General features: G+C 39.9%; 1 protein-coding gene and 1 long non-coding RNA gene across 8 annotated transcripts in view; one reads left to right on the forward strand and one right to left on the reverse strand.

The window, feature by feature from the left end:
• Positions 1-58: 58 nt before the first annotated feature.
• Positions 59-25,915, reverse strand: part of CABIN1 (calcineurin binding protein 1) — a 109,123-nt gene continuing 83,266 nt past the window's right edge. For 4 of the 6 annotated variants that reach the window (XM_072024354.1, XM_027470066.3, XM_072024353.1 and 1 more), the window contains exons 36-39: positions 15,157-15,451; positions 4,215-4,379; positions 2,072-2,298; positions 59-1,438 (exon numbers count right to left, since the gene is read on the reverse strand). In XM_072024354.1, the coding sequence (XP_071880455.1) occupies positions 1,295-1,438; positions 2,072-2,298; positions 4,215-4,379; positions 15,157-15,451 (831 nt within the window). In that variant the 3' untranslated portion in view covers positions 59-1,294. The remainder of the gene's footprint in view (positions 1,439-2,071; positions 2,299-4,214; positions 4,380-15,156; positions 15,452-25,915) is intronic. The other 2 variants (XM_072024356.1, XM_072024355.1) reach the window with 1 other exon arrangement.
• LOC119718526 (uncharacterized) lies at positions 6,273-20,034 on the forward strand. Of its 2 annotated transcripts, none has more exons than XR_011803766.1 (3): positions 6,273-6,554; positions 9,404-9,500; positions 19,317-20,034. It is a non-coding gene; the product is annotated as an uncharacterized lncRNA (long non-coding RNA). The 2 variants fall into 2 exon arrangements; XR_005269669.2 differs by lacking the exon at positions 19,317-20,034 and adding an exon at positions 11,190-11,364.

Genomic DNA, 25,915 nt, shown 5'->3' on the forward strand with positions numbered 1-25,915 from the left:
GAGTACTACTTCTTCCAGGACCATGGCATCTTGTCCTCTCAGACGAACAGAGGCAACAATAGGTACATTTCAGCTTTATTAGAAAAAAACAACAACAACAAAAGTTTATACAAAGCTCTGCATTTTACAGAAAATCACCTCCCCCAAACACAAAGAAATCCAACATGGCAAGCTGTATGCATTTTTTCATATACATACATATATATGTACATACACATATATATGTGTGAACGCACGCGTGTATATATACTGTGACTTTTTTTTGCATGGTTTGCATTCATTATTTTACAAAGTTAACATTCAGTAGAAAAAAAGGTCTTTGTTACCATTATTTTCTCATATAAATAACTGTGAGCAGTCCCTCTGCAGATAGATAAAAAACACCTTTTCGTGTCATTCTGTAAAAAACAGACATTACTGAAATGGCATTGAAATCTTTTTTTTTTTTCAATACCACCATAAAAATATCATCTAGCCCCCAATTCAAAATGCTTGTCCAAGGCATTAGAAGAGAAAGGACTGTAAGACAATTCTGGAAAGATCAGTTCGTTAAGCCAACATTCAGGTAGGTAATTTTTGCTGGACCTCATACATTGGTGTGAAATGAGCACAAACAGGAGGCCAACCTCTCTGTCTGCCTAGTAAAGCTGGTTCTTTGCCTACTGCCACTGAGTCAAATTCCAACAAAGCACACAGCTGCGCCAAGTAGCTGACACTCTCCGCCCACCCTTCTCACCGTGCAGTAAAGCCGCAGACTTTCTTGATGCAATCAAAACCTCTACCAGCTCAGCAAACTTTTCCTAATCCGTTCACCTTAACAGGAGCTGGACTAACATGGCATAACTAGACAGAGATTAGGTTGCTGAATTATTGGGAGAAAAACTTAACTGATGGCAAAAATACAAAGACAATTAAAAAGAAGAAAACACTACAGAAAAGAGCTGTCAGAGTGAATCCCAAGGCTCTGGTTTGAAGAAGCAGAAACAGTAGAGAGATGCAAGTTGCAGCTCAAAACATCCTTTTGTTTACTGAAGTTAAAGGTGACGTTGTGGTCCAAATGAATTAACTGCCTGGTAAACAATCATTTTTTCCATCAAGCACCATGATGGAGAGAATGGCAAAGATTCTGAAGGCAATACAAGTGGTAGTGGTGATAACAAAGGTAATGAAAGTGAAGAACACAATGATGCAGATTAAATGGTGAGTAATGCCAACGAAGATGTTTGGACTGCCAGAGATGCAGGCAACAAGAAGAATGGTTATATGGTTGGTGTTGATGATGGCCAGAATTCATTCATATGTCCATGTAGTCATCATCTTCATCAGTATCACTTTCCAGTGAGGACTCCTGGCTTGAGGTCTCTAAGATTTCCAAAGCTGGCTGACAAAGGCTCTCCTTCTTTACATTCGCTGCAGACTGAGCAGACAAAATAGCAGACTGATCCCAAAAAGAGAGAGAGAGAATATATTGCTAAATAGTCAGGATAAACCCATGATCACAGGGACAAAAGCCAACTGGTTGCTATTTCTTCACATTCAAAAGCCCTCTTACTTTTATAAAAGATATGGCATCCTAATGTGAAACACCATAACATTAACCAGTAGGCTTCCCCACAGTTAATATTCTAGTAGCTTCCACTAATATAAGAATAGCAATTGCTGCACTAACTCTCCCATTTCTGTAATTTCTTCTAATTCCCTCAAAAAAAGGACAAGGACTAGAATAGCTGTGATGTCACCCATGGCCAATATTTCACCAGTTCTTAAAAACTGGCTCCTGCTGACAGCAGCTCGTATCTTAGAAAAGAACAGAATAGTTCATTTGGAAGGGACCTACAAGGATCATCAAGTCCAATTGCCTGACCACTTCAGGACTGACGAAAAGTTAAAGCATATCAAGGGCATTATTCAAATGCCTCTTCAACACTGACAGGCATGGGTCTTCCGCTATTTATGCTACCTCTGGTTATGAACTGGAGACAGGAACTGTCGTTCCTTATGCACAAGTATTTGACTGAGGGGACAATTAAGATGAAAACAATCTAAATAATTATTTTTTCCCTTTTATTACCTTTAATTTTTGCTTGGTCTCTTCTGAAATGCTGCCCTTTGGAGAAAGGAGGGTGGGAGTGGGTGGAGTGACAGTGATCTCAGGTGGAAATTTGGTGACAGATGAAGGTATGAAAAGCTTTGGCATGTTGGGCAGAACACGAGTTTTTACTCGGGTGCCATCTGTCTTGTTCTGCTGACTTCCCAAAGTCTGTGAACTGGAGCTGAGTTCAGGCTTGGAACTGGAGGCTAAACAGAAAATAATAAGAAAAAACATGTTAGGAAGTTATCAAGGATTTCACATGTCAAAGAAGAGGGAACAGATGATTGTTAGACATATGGCTGGCTCAAAAGGCCTTTCTTCAAGCTTTAATTAGGGTTCAGAAACAGAAGAAGAAAGTGCCTTAAGTTTCTAAAATGGCAACTAGGAATAATTAAAAAAAGTATTTCTAGACAGTAGAAACAGCCTGTCTGCACCAATCATGACAGTGGCAGCATTGCACTGGCCCATCAGCATCTAGTTAGAAGGCTACCACAAACACCTTCCTACTTGTTTCAGAAGAAATCATCTAATGTTTGCATTCTTTAACTGTATTTCCATTCCATAATGCAGCAAAAAGATACTTCATTTTACTTGTGAGTCTTTTTTAAACTTCCTCCACTACAGCGTTGTCCCTCTAGTAACTGAAGCATCAGCTCCTACTTCCTGTCAATTCATACTGTCCAGATCTACCATCCACTTGCTACATTTTCAAACAGGAGTTTTGTAATTCCCACTAAACTGTCCTCACAAGTTAAGAAAAATACATAGTAATGCCTGTCAACACTTCCTCATTACTCCCTTCAAATCCTGCCATAAAAAAAAAGAAAAAAACCAACAACAAACAACCTCTTTTGGTGTAATGTCCAAAAAAGCAACAAGATCCTTGGTATGCTCATGCTATTGTCTGCCATATGGGCTAGCACCATCATATCATTTCCACATACTCCAAGTATACTTCTAGCCTGTGCAATGCAAACTTGCTCAGACGTGGCTCATCTTGTGAATTAAAGAGGGATCTGGCCCTCCCTTATGCTCCATCACAATACAAAACAATATATATGCAACAATAGTCAGTAGAAGACAATGCTTTCACATTCAAAACTGAGAACAGAGATTTCTTGATATCTTACTAATAATAATGCTTCACGTGAAGTTAAATTAAAAAAAAAGTTGTACAAGCAAAAACACCAGTGTCTCAGATGCATAATAATGACAGATGTCTTTATACACATTTTTGTTCATATTTAGTCTTAGTCAAATCCATCTCTTGCAGGTTTCTGGAACCGACAGGGCTACTTTAACACAGCAAAACAAAATGCCAGCTCCCTGATGCTATCCTGAAAAACAAACAACAGCAGACTGACTACTAAGGGATGTAAAATTGAATTGTATGTTCTCAGCAGTATACAAGAATGTAAGAACTGCCACAACAGATGAGGCTTTCCATCATGGTCAGTGACCCATCTCCGTTTGCACGCAGTCAGTTCAGAGTCAAGTACCAGAAATGTTGCAGTAATCAGACATGGGATAATGTGACTCATAAATAAGGAAAATAAAGATACCTTCAACATGAATATCTACATTATGCCTGCCTGAAAAAACAAGTTTTACATCTTTCCAGTTAAAATACCTTTTCTTGGGAAGAGGACAGAGAAGGGATAGACAGCATTAACTGCTATAATGCTGGATTTTATGTTAACTTCACTCAGTCTGAATATTGTAAAAAATTGTTTCCTTCTACTAAATATTCCAGTAGTGTAATCCAAAGTGTAGTCATATTGACCTGTGTAAGATTACAATTAAAAGAAAAATTCTACTTCCAAAGAAACACAGACTATATAGCATGATAGCCTAGTACTAGGATGTTTTTTATTTGGCTTTGCTGCCATAGTATTTTGTATGTGAGTCACGCACCAAAAAGAATAACCATTAAGGGACTACAAGGCACTTCTCCAGGAAGCTGTGACATTGCCAAGAATGCCTCTAAACTGTGGAATACTCTACTGGAAGGCAAGCCGCAGAGAAGCTGGAGAATACGTGTTGCAACTATCCTGTAAATCAATCCCTACAGACTGATACTCAGATAACCACTTATTTCCACTGAAGCACGGAAAGCTCCTACCTTGGGTACAAACATGTCCCGAATTTGTGCTTGTCACTGATTCCACTTGCCAGCAAACAGGCTCTGGTGATGGTGCAACAGTAGCCATTTTCATCTGCTGACAAAGCCGTGACTCCTGTTGCTGAAATCCAAGCCCCTCCAAAGGCACTTCAAGCTCTTCTTCCTCTTTATTAATGAAACATAATTCACAGATTAACAGACATCCTGCTCTTTCCTAAGCTTCAGTCCTTCTGCTGTCTACCCAACTGGTAGAAGCTTTCTTTAAAAAAATAAATTAATATTTTTTCTATTTCTAAATCATAACATAACTGTGTAAAATGAAATACTGACAAGGCAAGATGGCAACCACAACTTTTTCATACCTGGTGCCATCAATTCAAACTCGTAAAAAAAAATTGCTTTTTAAAAAAAGTGAAGAAAAATATGTGGTGTGTGGCATTTTGTTATCTCTGCATACCTACAAGAAACAAATACATGCAACTGACCATTAACCTTTGGAGATGTGAGGGGTGAATCACCTGTCATATATGCAAAGTAAAATCCATCACCCTTAATGATGAGCCAGCTGTGATCGATGAGTCCCTGTCTGATCTGCAACCACAGGTACAAGCTACATTGAACTGCAACTTACTGGGAAGTAAGATTAATTACTGTGAACATCCAGCAACAGGGATTTTTTTTTTTTAATGTAATCAATACAAAGCTATGCTAAATGCCCAGTTTTCAGTGATATGCCTACTGCACCTTTATAAATGCATTGGTCTAGTATTCCCACCTTCTATTATTCCAGAATTTGGGATGCTTAAAACCCAGAATCCTGCCATGTGTGAGCACAATTTCTTAATTACAAACCAGCAGTATCTGTTTTTAAATTAATGCAGTGTTAAACCGGTTTTCTTGCACACTGTACTGCATACTGTACTTTACAGGAGTAATTTTCACTGAACTACTGAGAACTATTAATGACAGCCCTTTCTGGGAAGGGCAGACTGAAACAGCAGCTGGCATTTCAATGCTACAGGCACACAAACAAGGTCTTATTTTCTGATGAAGTTGAACATATCCTTCAAATACAAAGGGCTGTTGAGGAAAATTTGAATTATCTTCTGCTTACACAGGGTAAGGTGTGCACAGGCAGCTATTGCAGACAAGCAGATGCAATGTATATTCACAGCTTCACTTGCTCTAAAATTCTTCCTTTGTCCATGCTCTAAATCAATTTAGAATTTTGACAGCATAGTGTCTTAAGAAGGAATACATTTTTCAACTTTTCCTCATTGGAAAAGTACTCTTCCCCTCCTTCCCCCACCCCCCCCGCCTCACTATATGTTGAAAACACTTCTCCATCTTCCTCATTGTTGATAAGAACTTGAAATTTACCATGGTAATATTTTCCTGTCCAACAGCTCCCCTTGCAGAAAATGCTTGAGAGAATGCCTCAGCTTAACAGCTTGGTAAAATCCACGTTGATGCAGTTTGAAAGACACAACTTTTTAAATGAATTAGATTCCTAGGGTCCTTAAATAATTTTGTATAGAAAAAGCTTGCCAAAGCAGCCTATGAGTTCTTTTATCCGCTAATTTTCATTGGTAAAATAAAATAACCCATTATCTAAACAGGTGCTGATAGCCAACACAAGCCTCAGGATAAATGAGTCTGCTTGCAGAGAATTCTCCAAGTTACCAAAAAAGAAAAGGTCGCACACTACAGCACAAATCACAGGCAGCTTCTGTTCTGTGATGTTCCACTCACTATCAAGCACAAAATGGGAAGGTCTAACGCAGAAGAATAGCTTTCTTTCTCAGCACTTTCTTGCACATTTTTGTACGGATACTTCAAAAATTAGCATTGGAAGTAGGAAAAAAAAAAAAAGTTGCATCTGACCAAATCAGCTTAAAAACAACACAGAAGGAAGTGGTTATACAACAGGAATCTGAACTAGGAAAATCACAATTCACTGTTTCCCTGTTTGAGAAACAGAAGATAGCTGAAAGATTGCTTTGTGTATTTGCCTGCTCATTCTATCAGATACATGTATGATTTAACCGCATGCTGACAAGTATGAGGGACCATACGAAGAAGGATCAGCCCTAATGTGGCCTGAAGCCAATACACACACATCCCATTACACTGCGAGCATCTGACAATAAGCTGTAGTCTAAACCCAGAAGACTCCTATGCCGAAATGTCTACAAGACACTTGATCAAAGATAGAAAGAAACATTACGTCGACATTTGAAGAAAAGCAAGATGAAAATTATGATTTCCGATTACCCTGCAAGGAAACAGCTCCCTTTAGCTTACTCCAGAGTGCCAGACCCCGAGTCTTAAACATCCAGGGTAAGTACTAACAGAACCTTATTTATCCACTTATTAACCAAGGATACAAAACACTAATTAATTTAACAGATACAATACTACATAAACTGGAAACCCTATAGCTTTAACTGTGCTGCTAGCTGAGAACAGTTTTGCATGTACTTAACTGCTAAATTACATTGGGGACTTAATAGTTCACCATTCAGAACAAAAGCTCAGATTTGCGTTATTGCTTAATGACTAAACCCTACCTCTTTTGTTGGTTATAATCTTTGTTTAATTATAAGATATATCATTGCATAAGCTGATTTGCTGTGCTTTGCTTTAACTAAATTATGCCCCACTGACAAAGCTCTTTTGAGCAGCATATTTCTAGCCAGATGCTACAAGACAGATGTAAGTCTGCATTCTTTTATGAGGAATCAGCTTACTTGCATGCATTTCCATCTTCCACATCACGTCTGTGTTTCTTACTTTTGAAGATGCAGATTTGTAGCGTAGTAAAATTAATTTTAATAGAATTGTGTGTCAGCCCTTTTTCAAAGAAGTAACTGTAAACGCAAGGGCAGGAGCTTGGCACAGCAAGTGTGTATTTCTATTACCACACTTCTGGAAACAACACTTGTTAATATTCAATCAGGCTGCTTCTTTCACTACGTGACATCAAGAACCCCCATCTATTAATCAATCCTTTGCTGTCAGGTATTAAATACACAGTGACTGAATTTTATTCCCTGATTGGGTCATAGACTTTATTCTTTTATGACTGAGCAATATTTTTTTTTTTTGGTGATAGTCACCTGAGTGATATTATTTCTAAGTTTAAAATTATGTTAATTAGCAAAATATTTTTATTTCTTTATAAAGAAATGGTTATTTCAGGTGTATATATCAAAATATGTATTATCAATACTTTAATATCTGTGCACTATATTAAAGTATTGATAATACATAAAAAGAGCAAAAAGACAGAAGGATAATCATGAAGAAATACACAGTTGAATTGCTATTATTCGTCTAAAACACATTTCTGAAGAGAGTATCTTGATATTAGTCTTGTGGACGATGCTGTTATAGCCCTGAACATAATGTCCTAGTTTTTCTAATAAAAACTTTCCCCAGGGAGGTAAAGACTCCACTAACTCATGAGCCACAATATTCTGCACAAGTGCAAGAGCACAAGAATACAACTAACAGCACATCCTGAAGGTGCTCGGAAGCGCAGATTTAATCTCAGTTAACAAATTGTTTGGTAATATGCAGTACTTGTACGGTTCTTGCAGGCTTTCAAACATTAGCTGCACAAACCCAGTTTAAAATAAAATCAGTTTGTGAAGACGTAATATGCAACAGTCACTTGTCTCCAGGCTGAAGGTGGGACAGATACTGTGCTCTGGAGATCTATTTAGCACTCTCACCTCATAACATAGCACAAAAAAAAATAAGCATATAGAAAAAGCACAGATTTGCAATGCATCTTATTAATATTGGTACCGAAAAGTTCCTCTCCGATCGAGCTGAATTCTAAGTATCCTTCTCAGCCTTCCCTCTCCCAGCAACTGGCTAAATATATATATGAAATAGCAGACAGAGAGAAAGAGGGACATCATACCTTTCAACATCTCCCTGCTTTAGTGAGGAAGAAACAAGCTGAAAACAATTCAATGCAACAACCTACTCCAGCTTTCCTCTCCAACCTCTTTCCACTTGTTGCCAGGGAAACCAGTGTTTGCAGATGCCTATAGCGGGCGCCGGGGTTCATGACTTCATCACAGCTAATATTCTCCCTCACCATCTCCCTTTATACAAGGAAAACACTATATACACATAGCCGCACACCAGAAACAGACTACACAACTCCTGCACCCATTTTTACACCAGTAAGACAGTTATTTGCTATTCTGACGCGGCCACGTCAAAAAATATTCCCTCGGCAATTTGCAGATGCGGAGAAAGTTTCAAAGCAGTAGCAGTGTAACAACGAGCAGCTGCTCCAGTCCCTGTGCACTGCACCGTGTGCTCATCACCCAGTTTCTTTGTGCTGCCAGGTGGAAGGAGACATCAGCATTAGTGATCTAAGACATTTTAGCTGGAATTTCAAAAAATCCTTTAGTCATGCACTAAACCTATTATGTTACACGGAGAGTGAAAGACAAGCCCAGAAAATGTGACTGGCACCTGGAAAAAATGTTTTCCACTTGCTGAGGGAGGTGGTTTGAAGTATTAAAGCACAGATATGCTAAAGGCTACAAGTAACGTACAGTGCAAGCACAAAACATCGTTTCATTAGAGGAAAAAGGAAGAAACTGAGCTTTGAACTCCAGGACAGAACGCTAACGTGATTTCAAAAGTGTATGCTTGGAGAAATGAACAGATAACAGCTTCAAGTGCTTCACTGAAGCAGTTGCACCACTTGCCTTCATCCCTCTGCAGAGCACCTTCCCCAGCAGTTCTGTGTCAGACAAAAAGCCTGAAAATACATTACTGTGATTTGGCAAATCTGCACCACCGAGCCTCCCAAACACTTCAAAAGAGTAAGGGCTACATCCTGTGTGCCTGCGGACACTAGGAAATACCTATGGTATTTGTTCCAGCAACAACTGGCTTACTTTGTATTTTACTGGCCACACAGAGTACATACAAGTTTTCACAGCATCGTTACTTATTTACAAGGTAGATGCTATGCTTTTTTTTCCCCATGTTGATGGAAATGGGCCTGATCCATTGCTCCCTGACACAATGGAGTAAATATCTTGCTGCATTTCCAAAGAATAGTGGCTAATGTGTAAACAATTAATTTCTGTATTCCATCTGCCTCACCCTCTGGCGTGCTGGGAATTAATACAGCTTTTTTTTTCCCCCCCATACAGCAGCTGCAAAGGCCATGGAAATCCTGAATTCAAAGGAGCTCAGAGTTTCCTCATACACTGTGTTATAAGTCAACGGAAAGACTGGGCTGGAGCACAGGTTGGTTCAGCTGAACACAGGCTGGTTAAGGATGCTGACCCACAGAAATAACAGCGGCATCCAGCCCCAAACTGCATGCTGTGTTTGCCATGAGGTACACCACAGCAGGCAGAGAGACCAAGTGTATTTAGTTCATCAGGGGATGCAGGAGGTGTCCTTGGTACCCTTTCCTTACACATTTTCTTTCTCTACATTCATTCCCAGTATCCTAGCATGGAATTTATTTATTTATTAAAAAAAACTCATAGCTGTAGAAACACGGATTTGCCTTGAAATGCCAAATTCAGGAAATTACATTCAAAGCTGACACACAAAGCCATGTGTTAAAAATTAAGCATCAGTAATTTTGGAGGCGAAAAGCTGCAGAACACAAGTTCTGTGGCCCCATGAAATGAAAGAAAGTCAAGCAGTCTGCTGAACAGAAGTTCACGCTGTAGTAACGTGGCATACTGCTATATTTATCACTAGAGTCCCGACAGAGTCTGCTGTGCAATTACGTGAGACATACCCCAAACTCTTTCCTAATGCTGAGGTCAGCTGTCACAGAACAACATTCATGCTAGGAAAGCTTAAAACAGGTGGCTGCTCGGAAAGTGCTTCCTGGAAATAGTCCCTGGCCCATCCTAATTCCCAAACTCCCAGGTCCCTGAGGGAGCCACATTGGGGCACAGCCAGCAGAGCTCACTGGTACTTGGTTTAAAAAAAAAAAAAAAAAAAAAAAAAAAAGCCCTGAAGCACAATACTTTCTCTCTTTTTAAACAAACAAAAACAAAAATAAAAAAATAAAAATAATAAAAAAAACAACCCATGCCCTCCCATAAGAAATTTAGGGAGCCAAGGGCCAAGATCAAAAAAGCCCAACAGTTTTGTATGGAATTATACAAACTTTCAAATGGCATTATAAAAATGCATCTAAATAGTAATTGTTTCTTTTCTATTCAATTTAGCAAGAGCACACCATTTGAAGAACATCATCTAGTAATAACCATAGATAGCAAATCTCTTGTTTGCAGTCTACTCCCTGTGAATTTTATATACTAGTTACCTAATGAAAGCCGTAAGACCCTTCCTTCCCCATCGGTATTTCATCCTTCTTTGACCTGACAGCCAATTAAGCCCAAAACAAATTAGCACAAGCAGCTAAGGGTTTCGTTGTATTCTTTAGAGAGATTTTTCCAAGAACGCTGGAAACGATGCAATACCTGTGCAGTAGGCTTACAACAAGATCTCTCTTCAGTCTGCATTTATGCAGCAGTGTATAAAATGTTCTGCTGGCAGCAAGCTGAGGCCAGTGAAACAAACATACTGAAACAATACAGCATTGTCATCGTGCTCTTCTACAAATCTTTGTGGTCTCCAGAAGATGCATTGTTACTGCAAGATATCCATAGGGCAGTGCTTCCCTGGGATTTTCAGGGGGATCTAGAGAGCCTCTTTGGCCCCTTGGCCTGCCCAGCCCACGCTATGCCCCTGGCTCTTCCCACCACCTAACAGGGCACAGTTTGGAAGCTGCTGTTCCTGTCCTATTTATTCTTACTGATTGAGCTTGGGCACATATAAACAACAGCTTTAAATTTCAAAGGATTTTCCGCAGTGTTAGATTGAATAAATAAAACTTGGGAAAAAAAAAGGTAAAAATTAGAAATAGGTATTAACAGTACTGAAAAACTTCTCTGTTTGTTGCAATAGAAACTAAATCAGCGTGCTGCCAAAGGGAAGAGGAAAAGACACAGCTGACTGGTACTGCCTGAGCATTAGGCAAAAGGGAATTAAGAAGTCATTCACAAACAGGAAACCCCCTGCTGGCAGTCAGCAGTGAAGTTGTTTTCAGAGTGCACCCATTGTGAAAAATAAAAAGCTTCATGAAAAGGAAGGATCAGACAGGTGGAAGTGAGAATACCAATGCCAACACAGGAGGCAGACGCAGAGAGAGATTAGAGAGAGCAAACGGGGAGTTAGTCAAAGGCTGCCTGCTTGATTTCTATCGGCAACTTCGCAGTCACTAACAGGTGGAAAGGAGCTTCCACCCCAGGGTGCTACAGAAGGAGTGGGGTTACAGGTATTTGAACAGAGCTTTTAAAGCCTTGGAGGAATTCAGGCTTGGGGACTGAGGGAAAAAGCCGTCAAAAACCAGGATAAGTCATATCGTCTGTACAGGAAAGAACCCTCACACCGGGTAACTGCTGGAGGAATAACGCAATACGAAGACTCACATGAGGCCACAGGTCCGTGGCCAGGCTCAACTTCTGCGTTTCACATTTTCTTGAGCCATCTGTTGAGATCAACTCTGAACTCTACAGCACAATTATGAATTAAGCAGAGAAACCAAGAGATTAGACTGATCATGGTTAGGAGGGCTGAGCTGCTACTTCGGGTCCTTTAAAAAAGAAACTGAACGTTCAACCTGAATTCCACAGTTAAAATAAGGTTAAATAAAGTTAAAACAATTTAGTCTTATTACTCACTCTCACCATGCTCCTGTTTACCTTTCCATACAACCTTTTTCACTGGCATTTATTTCTTCTGCTTCTCAAAGTCAAAGTTCTACAGCTTGAAGCACACTTACACCTCTACCTGCCCTGTTGTGCCTACATAACACACATCTGAAATCATAGCAGGATTATCTATTTATGGCTTATAGGCTGCAATTCCCCTGCACACTAGAGAAAGACCTGATTGACTTCCTCATCTCTGAATTTCTAAGCTTGGACAGCTGTATCACGACCTTGTTTTGTATTGAAATGCTTGGGGCTTGAATGGATGTAAATTTCATGGAGAGGGGGGGAGAATTTTCATTCTTCCACCTTTAAGTTATATTCCAATGAACTGAATAGCTGGTTTTAAGCAAAACACAACATTAAATAATTCCAACTATACAAGCCTTGGTACGAAAAGTCAGATGTGAATGTTTTCCTGTCCATTCATTATAAGAATCGTTATTTGGGCAAGGACACTGAAGCTAAAGAAAATGTCAAGATTTTGCAGCAATTTAGAACAGTATAAAAACAGAGCAGTGGGACACATTGCAGAGGGTTTATCTTAATTGTCCTATTTTAGTTTCTCCACAGAAAATTATAGGCTGAGCCAAAAAGGCTAATAGGTCCACAGACATTCATGCCTACATGTAGGAAGCTCTCATATTGAAACTACCACTACTTTGCTGCTGGATTTCATCACGTTGTATTCTATACTAGTCACATTAGACAAAATCTCTTGAAAACATCCACATAAGAAATGAGTGGCAACTTCGCTTTTAAACCCATTCTTTTTTTCTGAGTGAAACCACAGAAAACAATAGCAGCTAATCCTCTGTGACACTGAATACTCTCATATGAACAAATAGATACAGAAGGAGGTTACAAAACATGACAAGAGATGAGAAAGATGAAAACAGATTACTCTGAAAATGGGGGAAACGATTTCACTATTTATTTATTTTTAAAACAGAGCTAATGAGATGCAGATGAAAAAAAAAGTGGTAAACCAGATTATAAATAATACTTTTAAAGGAGGTGGGTGAAAAGATAGGAGAATCAAAAAGAAAGGAAAAGGAAAGGAAAGGACACAGCAGTAATTGGTGTCTCTCTCAGCTAGAAAAATGACCTGTCAGGTACGTCTGAGAGCCAGAAAGCCAGATACAACACACACACACACACTCTGCACTGGAACAAGAGCTTTGCAGAGAGAGCCTCTTGATCTTCAGACACACGGATCCAGGGTTATAATTTTGGCAGCTAGCCCTTCCATCTCCCTCGACCAAGATGAGGTATAGAAGCATAAAAGACCAACGAACAATATGAAACTTCACCACCCTAACAAAGCTTAGGAAGTCAAAAGATTAAAATAAACGTTCTAATCACTGCAAGGCAGCCCAGGAAATTGCTGAGAGGAAAGCATGTCAGAAATGCTCATGAGTTTGTTTGAAAACTGAAAGAATCTGGGACCTCTTATCTGCATTGTCATTCCTACCAGTCTCCTTAGTAAATGCACAGCAACTGCATAAACTGGAGGATTTTTCCCCTGTTGTCTAGGCACAAACCTGAATTACTCCCTGTTGAATAAGCCTGCAAAGATATCTTATGCCACTGTGCAACTCCATTCTTCAGCTTCATAAGGAGAATAACAAATGTGGTTTATGCATCGTCTCAGCCATTCCCTTCCTTATCACTCCCCTTCCCCTCCTCTCCCTCCCAAGACACTCTCTCCCTACTTCTGTGAAAAAGGAAAATGAGATGATTATAACGCAACTCCTAACACTGGATGTTAAATCTCAATTTTGTCCTGTACTCAGAGATTAGCAAATTGGGAAAACTGATTTCTCCCTCGCTTGCTCTTTGTTGCCCATGAATTCAGCAGACTGCGTGTGTTTAGATGCCAAGGCTGATTACATAAGGCAGTGTATGGATGGAAGTCACAGTACGACTTTACTTTCACAAAACATCTAGATGATACATAATACTCATTAATGAGTAGGCTATCATTAAGTCTCACAAATCTAGGCACTATTCCCATTGTATCCTCGTCTGTCACTTTCCCCCAAAGCTGTATGTTTGTTGTTCATTCATGACTCTATCTGGGTTCCTATTAATTCTGCTATGGCATTTTATGGGTAGCTCTAAAGTTCAAGTTTGTGAGCAGATGGAGCGAGTGCAAGCAGCAGCAGAAGGTTTTTCAGATAGTGTTCCTGCTAAGGTTGCAAGGAAGTACACACCATAACAGGTGCTCTACCACTGTAACATGCACAGTGTCCCACAAATAAGCACAGCCATGTCTTTGGGCACCCAAGATAAGTCTGAAACTGGGTCTAATCTTACTTCGTGCCCAAAGTGGATCAGCGATTTTTACTACTGCTAACAACACCAGCTTGCCAGGACAGCAGGAAAGAAAAAGACGGCGCTCTCAATTAACTCTTTCCTCATTTAGGCAATCTGTATAGGACCAAGTATATAACACAGTCCTAACCAAATCACACGATCTTGCTACAGAATAAGTAACATTTGTTTTGCCTCTTCAACCCTTTTCTGTACTCCAACTTTGCACATAACCATACTAGGACTATAAATATATTTCCAACATTCCAGTCCTGCCAGATGCTTCTTTTCTCAAATGTGAAACATAATGGTGATGGTACACTAACTTATGAGCCATGCAGAAGCTTGGAATTTTCACAGTATTACGTATCTCCACACACATATACATGGCTGTGATATCTGTGCATCTAATTATGTTAATCTGGCACTTACAAGTCAGATGTAGGCTATCCATCAGTTTATTGCAATTTCAATCACTTCCAACTTTTTAAAAGCATTTGAGGTATTTTAAAGAACCGTATCTTTACTTTCTTTAAGAAAAAACAAATGCCACTTCAGACTTAAATGATCTATTTAAAATATTATGTTATTTTTAGGCTGCTATTCCATGATTTCACATGCAAGTTACATGCAGTGCGTACTAGAAGCTCTTTACTCTATCCTAGCAATTAAAATACGTATAATTTTATACATGTCCCAAAACAAACCCTCTGTTTGTGTAACCTTTTGAGTATGGCCTAGTGATCACAAAGTGGGACAGAATCAGAACTCAGGCACTGACTCACCATGTGGCCTTGGCAAACTGATTAGAGAGGGCCATGATGTTCTGTCTCCCTGAGACTTACCACGTGCGAGATCACTCATGCTGGGAGCAGTCTCTGCATTCTGACTCCGAAGATGCTCAGTGTCCCTGTGTGACTCCTGGGAGGGAGGCACTGAAGAAGATGCTGAGGAGGAAGAGGATGAAGAGGAAGAGGCTGGTTTGGATTTGGGATGAAGATCATTCAGTCTCAGGAGATTTTCAGGAGTCACAGTGTCTGGATTCACTGGGGCAGGATGCAGCGTGGCTGGTGTTACTGGGAAGAAGCTCTCTCTGGTGTCCTTCGTGTGCTTTGGGGTTGTGGGCATCTCTGCTGTGGACTGCATAAAACACAAAAGGGAAGGCAGAGACAGTGAGAAATACATGCCAGTAATTCTGCACCTGCTACCTGCTTCAGTTACAACTGCAGGCAGTACAACTTCTTGTAGACAGAAAACACTAACAAATAAAAAATCAAACATTATTATAACGCAATCTTTCTCCTTTACAGATTATTTTCCTGTTCCCTTCAATCCACTTATCAAACTAGCACTTGAACACTTATTCATATTCACATTTACAATGCTTTATTTAACAAGTCCCTCGCAACATAACACTTTCCTGAGCTCCATCATTAAGCACAAGTTACAAACTCTTATAAACAGAAATTTATTTCATGCAAAGGTGTGTTGACAAACTTGGCCTGAATGAACAGATACACAGTATTTTAAGAGAATTTGCAAATTATTAAAATAAATGATTTTTAGTAGATGATATGAGAAGAAATGGAGAAAACAGAAACACGTATTTGCTTGAAAAATAGATCATCAGCCTAGCCCCAAATCATAAATCCCCAATAACTGCAGAACTGAATAACATCGGTGTCCAATTTGGAACAACACTCTGGGAATTCATTGCCTTTGTAGGAGTTAAAAATGGCACCAAGAGCAACACTTTTCTCCAAAGCCCAAGCTAACAATTTAATGCAGTGCTGTTACTTATGTAGGCAGAAGGGTGACAAAAATTCACCAAAGGGAATAAAAGCACCCATAAAATGAGCATCTTCGCTATAATTTTTATCAGTAATTAAATAAAATATCCTCGCCTGTGGGGCCACAGGATGTTTTTATTTCATGTTCTTTACAGTCTTCATTTAATGGAGACTTACTGTACCATAAAAGATATGGCTGAGTGGAATCTCAGTTGTTTAATTGCCTGTCTCATTCCTCTACCTCTCATACCTCTGCCAGGAATGAACAAAAAGTCATTTTAACCATGGTGATAAAGTACGAGTGTTTGGAATAGAAATAAAGAATCCGGCTGTCAGATGTAAAATCAAATTGGTCCCTAATGTCCTAGATGACCAAAGATTTATTACCGTGCCTTAAGATTCAGCAGAATTTCACTGAGAAATAAAGTAAGCTGGGGAAATTACATCTTTAAAATTCCAAGGTGGAAAGCATACAAACACATTTCTGAAAATAAATGGTGGAATGTATTTTAAAGTTCCTGAACTTGATTAATCAATTGCTAAAACATGTGATTAAAGTCTGCAAGATTTTATGTGCACAAAAGAAATAAAACATAGCAGCTATAGTCAAAACAATTGCCCTGTAGGATGAAATAAGGTCTACTCTACCTCTGAAAACAACAGGTTTCTGATGTGTAAAGCCATCAGTTCCAAAACTAAAGGTCTCAAGATGCACAAATAGGATTGGATAAACCTGAGGGAAATTAAGCTGCAGAAGAAAGCCTCACGCCAGAAGTGAGATCACTAGAGGAAATGTTCTCAGCTGTGATTTAGAGGGAAAACCCTTCACACCCATGCACTTCATTAACTCACATAACACGTTATGTAGAACCTGAAATTTCTATGCTTATATTGTATCTATTTTTTTCTGCAGAAATATATGAGGATACTACTAGTTAGTTACTCATTTGTTAAAAATACATCTGCATCTCAAACGGCATTTCTATAAAAATGCACAGCTATTACCACAGACAGAAAGAGGACATCTGGAAAGTAACTCAGCAAGATTGGGATGGCACTCAGAATAAAAATGATTACTGAGAGAAGGAACACAGCATCATGGAGTAATTCCTGCTGGAAGGGACCTCTGGTCCAACTCCCTGCTCAAAGCAAAGCTGGCTTCAAAGTCAGATCAGGTTACTCAGGGCCAGTGTCCAACCCAGTTCCACGCACCTCCAAGGATGGAGGTTCCATAACCTCCCTGGGCCCTGTTCCAGTGCTCTGCCACCTTCACACTGAACACTTTTTTTCCTATCACTTCTGCCAAATTTCTCTTGCTCCAACTTGTAACTGGTGCCTCTCATCCAGCTCTTTCTTCTCTACTGAAGACAGCAAATCAATACCCCCCAGCCCTCCAGTAGTCTTCTCCTCTCCAGGATGAAGCAATCCACCTCTCTCTGACTTCACTGCTGTAAGGTCACACCGGTGACCAGAAACCAACTTCTTGTCCACCAGGACCCCAAGATTGTTTTGTCAGTGCTGCTCCCCAGCCAGGTGTGTTACACCGGGGTCATTCAGCTCCAGATGCAGGACTTTGCATTTCTCTTTGCTGAGCCTTCAGGAAGTTCTTGTTGATGCTATCCTCCAGCCTAGCGAAAGTCCTCTGAACAGTAATTTCCATTCTCCATCTTCCTGACCATGCCCTCCAAGTTGGTGGCATTCATGAACTCCCTGAGGTTTCACTCCATCCCATCACCTGGGGCCTTACAGAGGATGCTGCCCCAAAACGAGCCCCTCAGGAACGCCACCGGCTGCCAGGTGGAAGCCCAGTGGTCGGCCACCACACAGGGACACAACAAACGGTGAAGAGAACAAGGCCTCCTTGCAAGTTGTGGATGGCCAAGCACACAAGGAAGAAAGCTTGAGACTGAAATAACCCTTAGAGATGTACATAGGTGGAACAAATTCATATTTAAATTTCTCTCAAAATAAGGATGTGCTATCAGGGGCAAAAGTATTTTTTTTTACTTCATTTTCATTTTTTCCCTACCAGGTGAAGTTGCAGTTTGGGCAAGTTTTTTTTTGTTTTGTTTTTGTTTTTCCCCATATAAAATTAACCTGCCTTATCCAAATGTTAATTGCAGTAAGATTCCTAATGCACAGTCAAAAAGTACAGCCTCATACTAAAGCCTGGCAACCAAAGATTTTCATATTTGTGGCTTTAAAGGGAACGTTCCAGATGTGACCTGGTACAGAGCTGTCGAAGGATTCTGGAATTATGTTCTTTTCAACCCAGTGAAACAGACAGACCTTGACAGGAGGAAAAAAAAACACAACAACTCCTCTCAATGACTTTCTTTTCTCAAAACAGTGCGTGGGGGTGGGAGAAAAGGAGGAAAAGCTATCTTTAAATAAAAGATAAAGCATAAAAACACAAAACAAAACAAAAAAGCTACCGTGCATTCTGTCATCCACATGGCCCTAACAAAAAGGGATTTAAGCCTGGCTTATAGGTTTTATTGGACCCAGAAACTGGAGAAAATCCAAAAGTTGTAAGCAGAAAGCTAGGAGGACTTCTTCTGTAAGACATTAATTTTTTAATTTAAGGGCAAGAATTTCAGCACCTCTGATCAGTTAAGTGTTGCTACCCCCCAACTCCAGGTTAGTGCAATGGCATTCACTATGCTGTTCATCAAGAGTTATGGGGCCACGCTATCATCATCATGTAGGTGACTGCCTCCAGAAAAACACCTTGTAACACTACATTTGAAGAGTAAACCTAGAAAAACTCATTACAGAAAGTCTTGCATTTGCCAAAACCACTTTATGTTCATCTATTCTTACTGCTCTGTCAACACAAGGCACAATAAAGATTATCCTGCACAAATGTGAAGTAGGAAACAGAGTAGCAGTGATAATCCTTTAACAGTGTTTTATGTTTCCTCATTGAGGCTGTTCTCATAGAGCAGGGATTCTTCTTAATGTCTGCTTTGCTGTGGCACTTTTTAAATCACAAAAATTCTCCTTCCCTCACCCCTCCAACCCATCTCACCCTGCTGAGCTTCTCTATTATCACTGCTTCTTTTGATCTACAGCAGCTTTATCATAAAGTGGCTTTAGTTACTGAGGGGAATCTTCTGTTTTCAGGCATGATGCTCACAGAACAAGTGCATATAACCAAAATAAGATGAAAACTTATTTATCTGCCTTCCTTATATCTTTTGTTGAAATTACAGGTTCATCCGGTCAAGATTGGATTTTCTTCTGGATTTTTATTGAAGAGCATGAAGTTCTACTTTTGTCTCGACTACTATACTATCAAAGCGGATGGAAGAAACATTTAAGACGTTAATATCCAAACAATGTGTCACAGACTGAGAAAAATAGTTCATTACTTCCATAAATATCTACCGTCTTATCTCCTGTTCTTTAAACCATCTAGTAAAAATGTTCTTTGTTATGAAGTTCGTATAAAGCCAAAATTCAAATAAGTAATTAGCGTGCATGTTTGTATGGATTATGACTATTTCTAACTTAAACACATGAAGGGATCCAAATCATCTCCTTATTTGCTCAAACCTTGACTATTTCAACATACTTCTCTGAGAGATGATTCAGCTTCAGGGAGGCTATGGGCAAACCCATCTCATGTTGAAAAATGATGTAAACAAAGTAAATAAAATGCAGGAAAACAGGCCCTGGAACAGCCTTCCACTAGGAAAAGCAGTAGTGAAAAATAAAAGAATTTTTTTTCAGAGATGTTACTGGAAAAGATAGCTCCCTATTATTTCCCAGTGAAGCAGCTCAGTAATGAAACAACAGCACAAAAAAATAATAAAATAAAATTGGGCATTAAGTCATAAGAAAATTGTGCTTTATAGACTGTCTGCAAAGGCAGGAGGTGACAACCTGAGCAAGGTTGTATTTCTGCCTTGTTGTTTTCAACATGTTCTGAAAAACAAATAAATCCTACAGGAACCTTACTATATTGCCTCTGGAACAGTTCACTGCTTTGTGGCTGTGGGAAAAAATAACGTTCAAATGTTCCATAAAATGGGAAAGCAACAGGCTTCCCAACAGGAGTTTCCTAATGAAAGATGCTGGCACTGCAACTGTTACATAACGTTTGGTGGTGGTGGTTTTCAAACTAGTCTCACGTCTGAGTGTGGCATCCTGGCAGGACTGAAGTCAGAACCCCCCAAAAAACAGGTACACCTTTTCAGAAGGGCACCTTCCTGGAAGCCATCGCATGAACTGTCTGACTGATATGCTGGCTGCGTTCTACAGCACTACCACTCCAGCTTCCGTTCAACACTGTTTTAATTATACCATGTCTTTTCATATTTTTCCTCCTGATCTCGCTATGGCAATATTTTGAAACAAATCTCCCTTGGAAGTTTTCTCCAAAGTGCATTAGAGCTGCAATATCCATTATCCATAACCCAGATTCTGAGGAACCTTCTATTTCCTAAGATTACTGTTTTATACACAGAGCATAATGAACTTTATATATGTTGAACTGACTGCATTCCAGCCTAACAAAATCCCCCATTTGCACAAATGCATCTGGGACTTAATGTCCTGTTTTACCCAGGCAGCAATATTCTGGCAATACTTTCATACACAAACAGCAGCATTATTATGGACGGAGAAAGATAAGGAAGTAGGATGAAAAACATGAATAGACAAACTAAGAGATAAAAAGTGACTTTTCTTTCCTTCATGTTCACTTAATGATTGCTTTCTGCAGCAGACAGAAGGAGGAGAGCTGTTAATTATATCAAGAATACACCTCCAGGATAGAGTGAGAGGGGGATGCCATGGCAACTGGCAAATGCAACAGTGAACAAAATGGTCACCCTTTGGTAGGAGTGAGACCATGAAAAAGCTCGTCCTCTCGTCCCCTCGATCCTCACCTCCGCCTTCCTCCTCCTTTGTCATCTTTGCTGCATTAATAAAGCACGCAGACAACTCAGGAAAAACAACTTTCTCTGTAAGCAGTCTCTGACGTCTTGATGTGCAGGAAGAAAAGATGAAAATTAGCAGCATGTGGGTGGAACAAAAGGGGGGAAACACATGAGGTAGAACTAGAGATTATTATTTTCTAATTATTTAATATTTGACTTATCTCCTCCCATCCCCAGCGAAGTGCCTTTACAGAGGGCTTTTAGCTCTGTTTCTCGAAGAGAACAGCTTGCTATGGCTTTTTTTTTTTTTTTTTTTTGAAGTGAGAATTTGAGAAGAAAATGCTCTAGACTTTCAAGGCAGTTCAAACAAGTCACTCGCAAGTTTTCTCCCTGAAGAAAAAAGCCTAAAAGACTGTAGCTGCAACGCTGGCTGCATTCCACAGCAGAAGGGGAAAAATCCACTGAAGTGCCCTCTAGCTCCACGCACAGAAGACGATCTTTTTTCTGTTCCAAACAAAACGTCACATTCACTGTAAGGTCAAACACAAGAGACTGGAACTTCACTAGGCTGGTGGTCAGGAGTCAATCCAAGCACTTTGCTGCTGAGGTTGTGTGCGGTTCCAACTACAGGCTCCATACACCAAGCCCATTCCCTGCATTTCCCTAAAATCCTTCACTGCGAGGGACCAGCCGAAAACTAGCCATTGCCAGCACTGGGGAGAGTCACATTGGCGAAAGAAGAAACCAAGACCTCTGATACCTGTTTTGGAACTAGAGAAGGGTGGAAGCAGCAGCCCTAAATTGCTGCCTTTCCCCCACAAATATTGCTTTTCTCTTACGGAGGTGGCAAAAATTTCGTAAAAGCAAAGATCACGCTGGCAGCCTGCCAGGAGCCTGAAGACACGGCTGATTTGCATAACCTGATTGTGCCTTTGTGTTTATAACAAATTTACTTGTTTTGATTCTAGTGGCAGCTTCTTCATGAAGCGTCATGTTTAATTAGATCCGATATTAAAAATCGCTGGAGTTGTGACTGCAGGTTTAGAAAGGGGAAGCAAGGAGAGCGCTCAGAGGTTGGCACCAAGGAGAGGGAGAAGGTGGTCGCAGATGTGGTACTTTGGGAAAGGAGAGCAGAGTTACGGGCAAAAGGCAGAACTCTATCTGTCAGAACAGCATGGGGAGAGCTTGAGGTTTTGCAGCTGGAGTAGGAAAGGGGGCGGCTGAAAATTTCTTTTCTCTCGCTCTTCAGGGATTGAGTTGGTCCCAGAGCAAGGATTTTTTGGCTAAGGCAGCAGTGAGTCTTAAATAACTCAGCAATGTTGAAACAGTCCCTTCTCATGACATTTAGATGATATACTATATGGTGAGGAGCCAATAGAAACGCTCAGCTTCTACAACGCTAGCTTTTCCTAGGACTTTCTACATTCAGTTCCGTATTCTCAAGGGTCAGAGCACAGGACTAGAGACTTAGTGGCATTTTGGAACTTTGCCTTTGAACACTACTGTATTTTTAGATGTTAAATCCATGTGCAATGTTGATGTCTGCAATGTTTTAAAGCTGTTCCATATAAATGCAGTTCTCAGGACTGGTGATGCACAGTATACCCTAACGCATAACCACAGAAGTTTCACTTGTCCTCTTCTCTTCAGACTACCTGTCATGACAGTTTCAACACTGATGAAAGCTGTAATTTTAGTGTTAAAGCACTCAGCATTAAGCTTGCAGTAATAGAAATACTTTTTCAAATTGCAAGTCAAGAAAAAAGAAAGCGTTCTTAGATTGAAGTATCTCCACTTGCACTAATGGGATACGTTGTGTATTATGAATCTTCATCCTAGTTCGTGCTGCAATAACTTTCCCACACAGACTTGTCTTTAATGGCATCAGACATCATTATACGTAAAATGAAGAATTTAATATGACCGACTTTAGGCAGTCAGTGAAAAGGCTTATTAGAAATTCCCTCATTATCTGGAAGCTTCAAAACTCTTTTCTGCTGGCCCTCCTCAGTCCTTAGGACAATACATTTAAGCATAATGCTACGTCAAGGTCAACCTGGTCTGCCTCAACCTTTCATTCTCCCTCACCAAGGCCTCCTAGGTATTCAGTTTCCAGGGACCATTAATTTCATATGAAAATCATAGTTGGCGAGACTAAAAATATATCTCATAACTCAGAGCAATAGCTGACTGCTTTCAGGATCTCTGCAAATCTTTTTAATAACTTTCTCAGACTGAGAAAATAAAAAAAATAAAAAAAAAAAGAACAAGCATCCTTCAAAATGCTGTTTGACCATGAACTGGTCAAATAATTTCTCAAGTAACTTCAGTAAGTTAAATACTAATGACACAGTGACCGTTACTGGGCAGCAGTCTCAATACATTTGATACTTTTCTGTCAAAGATCTTGCTCCCAGTAAGAACTTAAAAGGAAATACACAAAAAGAAAGACTTTCGGTCACACCTGCTCTCCAGCCCAGCGTGTTGCACAGCCTCCCAGACACCTATGGCAGCACGGAGGAACACTTCCATACACACCGTGGCACAGGAAGCAGCAGCCACCAAGGAATCAGGCTCACTTCTAGCAGCAGTTCTCGTTTAGAAGTGCTGATTTAACTATGCTATGTTCCTGCACTGTGATTCACTGCCACGTCTCCCGGAGGTATTATTTTAAACAACAATAAATCCAGAAAACCCCAACATCACCATAACCCATAAGTTCAGCCAGAACTACTTCTTTTCTTCCCTCAGATAAAAACAGCCCAGCAGGCGAGACTAGAAAAAAATAAATTTCAGCAAGTGAACAAAACCCATTTGCCCCCTAACAAAATGAAAGTCTGGCCACCCCCCGTCAACCAAAGAAACTTCTGAAACTGCAAAATGAAATTGGCTCAGTACCTGCTCGCAGTCTACACAATATGCAAAGTAAAACAAAAACGTGGAATGGAGCATTTCATGTTTTCTTTATTCTTCCTCTCATTCAGCTCCTACCCAAGGATGCAGTTGCACATCACTATGGCATCCCTGCTGCTGCTCCTCTTTCAGATCACGGTTTGCATGGTGCACAGCTTCAGAAGAACAACGAGGCACTGTACAAACACAGCCAATGCTGCCACAGTCCAAACTTTTCCAGTTTGACTATTCCCTCCATGACTTTACTAGAATAAAACATTAAATGTCTTTGGGATCACAACCCCACTCCTGACAGGTTGGTCTGAACTAAATTTAAGCAGTCTCTGGAACTTGACTTTTATTTTACTTTATTTTTAAAAATAGTGCAATAGGCTAAAGAGTACTAGGTCAATCCTATAAAATGGGATTGTTTGAGAAGACATTTGGTTAAATCCTCAGCATACATTCACTTAGTCACACAAAGTCTCAGTGACTTCAACAAGAGCAGTTAAATACACAACAAGCAGCAAAACTGAATTCTCTGAAGGGCTGAAATGGAGTCTTCTGTCCCTGACGTGAGCAGGGTATGCTGCCACACCATGCATGACCTCATGACACAATACCTAAATTCTCTGTTGAAACATCAATTTTCAATAGAGAATACTTCCATTCTAACAAGCCTCCAGGAGCACATGAACTTTGCATGGCAAAGCTTTGTACCACCTTCCTTTTCTGCCTTCTTCAAAGCTGCGAGCCAACCTTTATAAGCCACTTCCCCAGATATTAGGTTGACTCTGTAGAATAGGATACTTGAGTCCCATTGGCCTAAAATGTGTTAACATTACCTCAGTCATGAAGACCACAGAGGATTTCTGAAATGAATTGAAAGTGTCACAGCATTGTCAAGCTATTAAAAGGATTAGATCTCATCACAGAAGTATAATAACCCACTTCATCAAATTCCGTTTACTGATTGCCGTATTGTTTCCTGCTTGTGCCTGAAGAGGCATATAAAAAGATTTCAGCAGAGTTGTTAAATATTTAGGTTAAAAACCTTGACTGGTCTGGAAGACAGCTGAAATGCCGTAATTCAAATATCTCCTAATTTAGTAGGAAGCAAAAACTTTCATAAAGAAACCATATACTGTCTGGAACTGCAAAATACAATAACTAGCAGAGGAAGACATATATCAAGATGGGTTTTGTGCTTGCTTTTTGTTTTTTTGGCCGGCAATTCCATGGGATAAGAGACTGAAGAACCACAGGCCCTGTAAACCTATTCAAACCATCCAATAACAAAGCACTTCTCTGGCCTGCGGCAGCTTTATGCATGACATCATTTATTTACAGAAGGCGAATACTTGCCAATTTTAAATAAAACAGGATCCAGTCTGTTGAAAACAGACAGATGTCTACAAGAGCGGCTATTCCTGTGTCTCCACACTAATTCAGTGTGTTATACTAGCAACAGTAGGACAGCCTCACACCGCTAACAAGATCTGCTAGAAATAGACGAAAATGAGACTGCAGAATGTGATAATCTCATTAGTTGGGACTGCTTCCTAAAAGGGACTGCTTACAGGCTTCAAAGTGCATCACATTAAGAAGTATGTTTTATTTCTAGTGATTTAACAGGAAATTTCATTGCCTCCAGTGCAGCTAAATACTAGCTCACCTACTGCATCTATTTCCAGATTAATTTGTGTGCAAATTTTTCACCATTCTAACATTTTGCTACATGCCTGAGGATCCGTGGACTTTGCTGGAAGAGCTGGCACAGCAATCACATACCCAGAACCTTCACAAAGGCCCAGCAAGGAACTTGGCTGATACACACAGCTTCGCACAGTTTTTGAAAAGGTAAACACATCCAAAAAGCAAATTGTAACATTACTTTTTAAACAATCTTATTGGCAAACTCCTTTTTAAAATCATAAAACAGTGCAATGTCTCCTATTTTTCCCCAAGATAAACTATTAAGACTAAGAAACATCTTAACGTTCTGAGCCAGTATTTCTTTGTTAGCAAACCACTGT

This window comes from Anas platyrhynchos, chromosome 16, assembly GCF_047663525.1.
Source record: "Anas platyrhynchos isolate ZD024472 breed Pekin duck chromosome 16, IASCAAS_PekinDuck_T2T, whole genome shotgun sequence".
Classification (NCBI taxonomy): domain Eukaryota; kingdom Metazoa; phylum Chordata; class Aves; order Anseriformes; family Anatidae; genus Anas; species Anas platyrhynchos.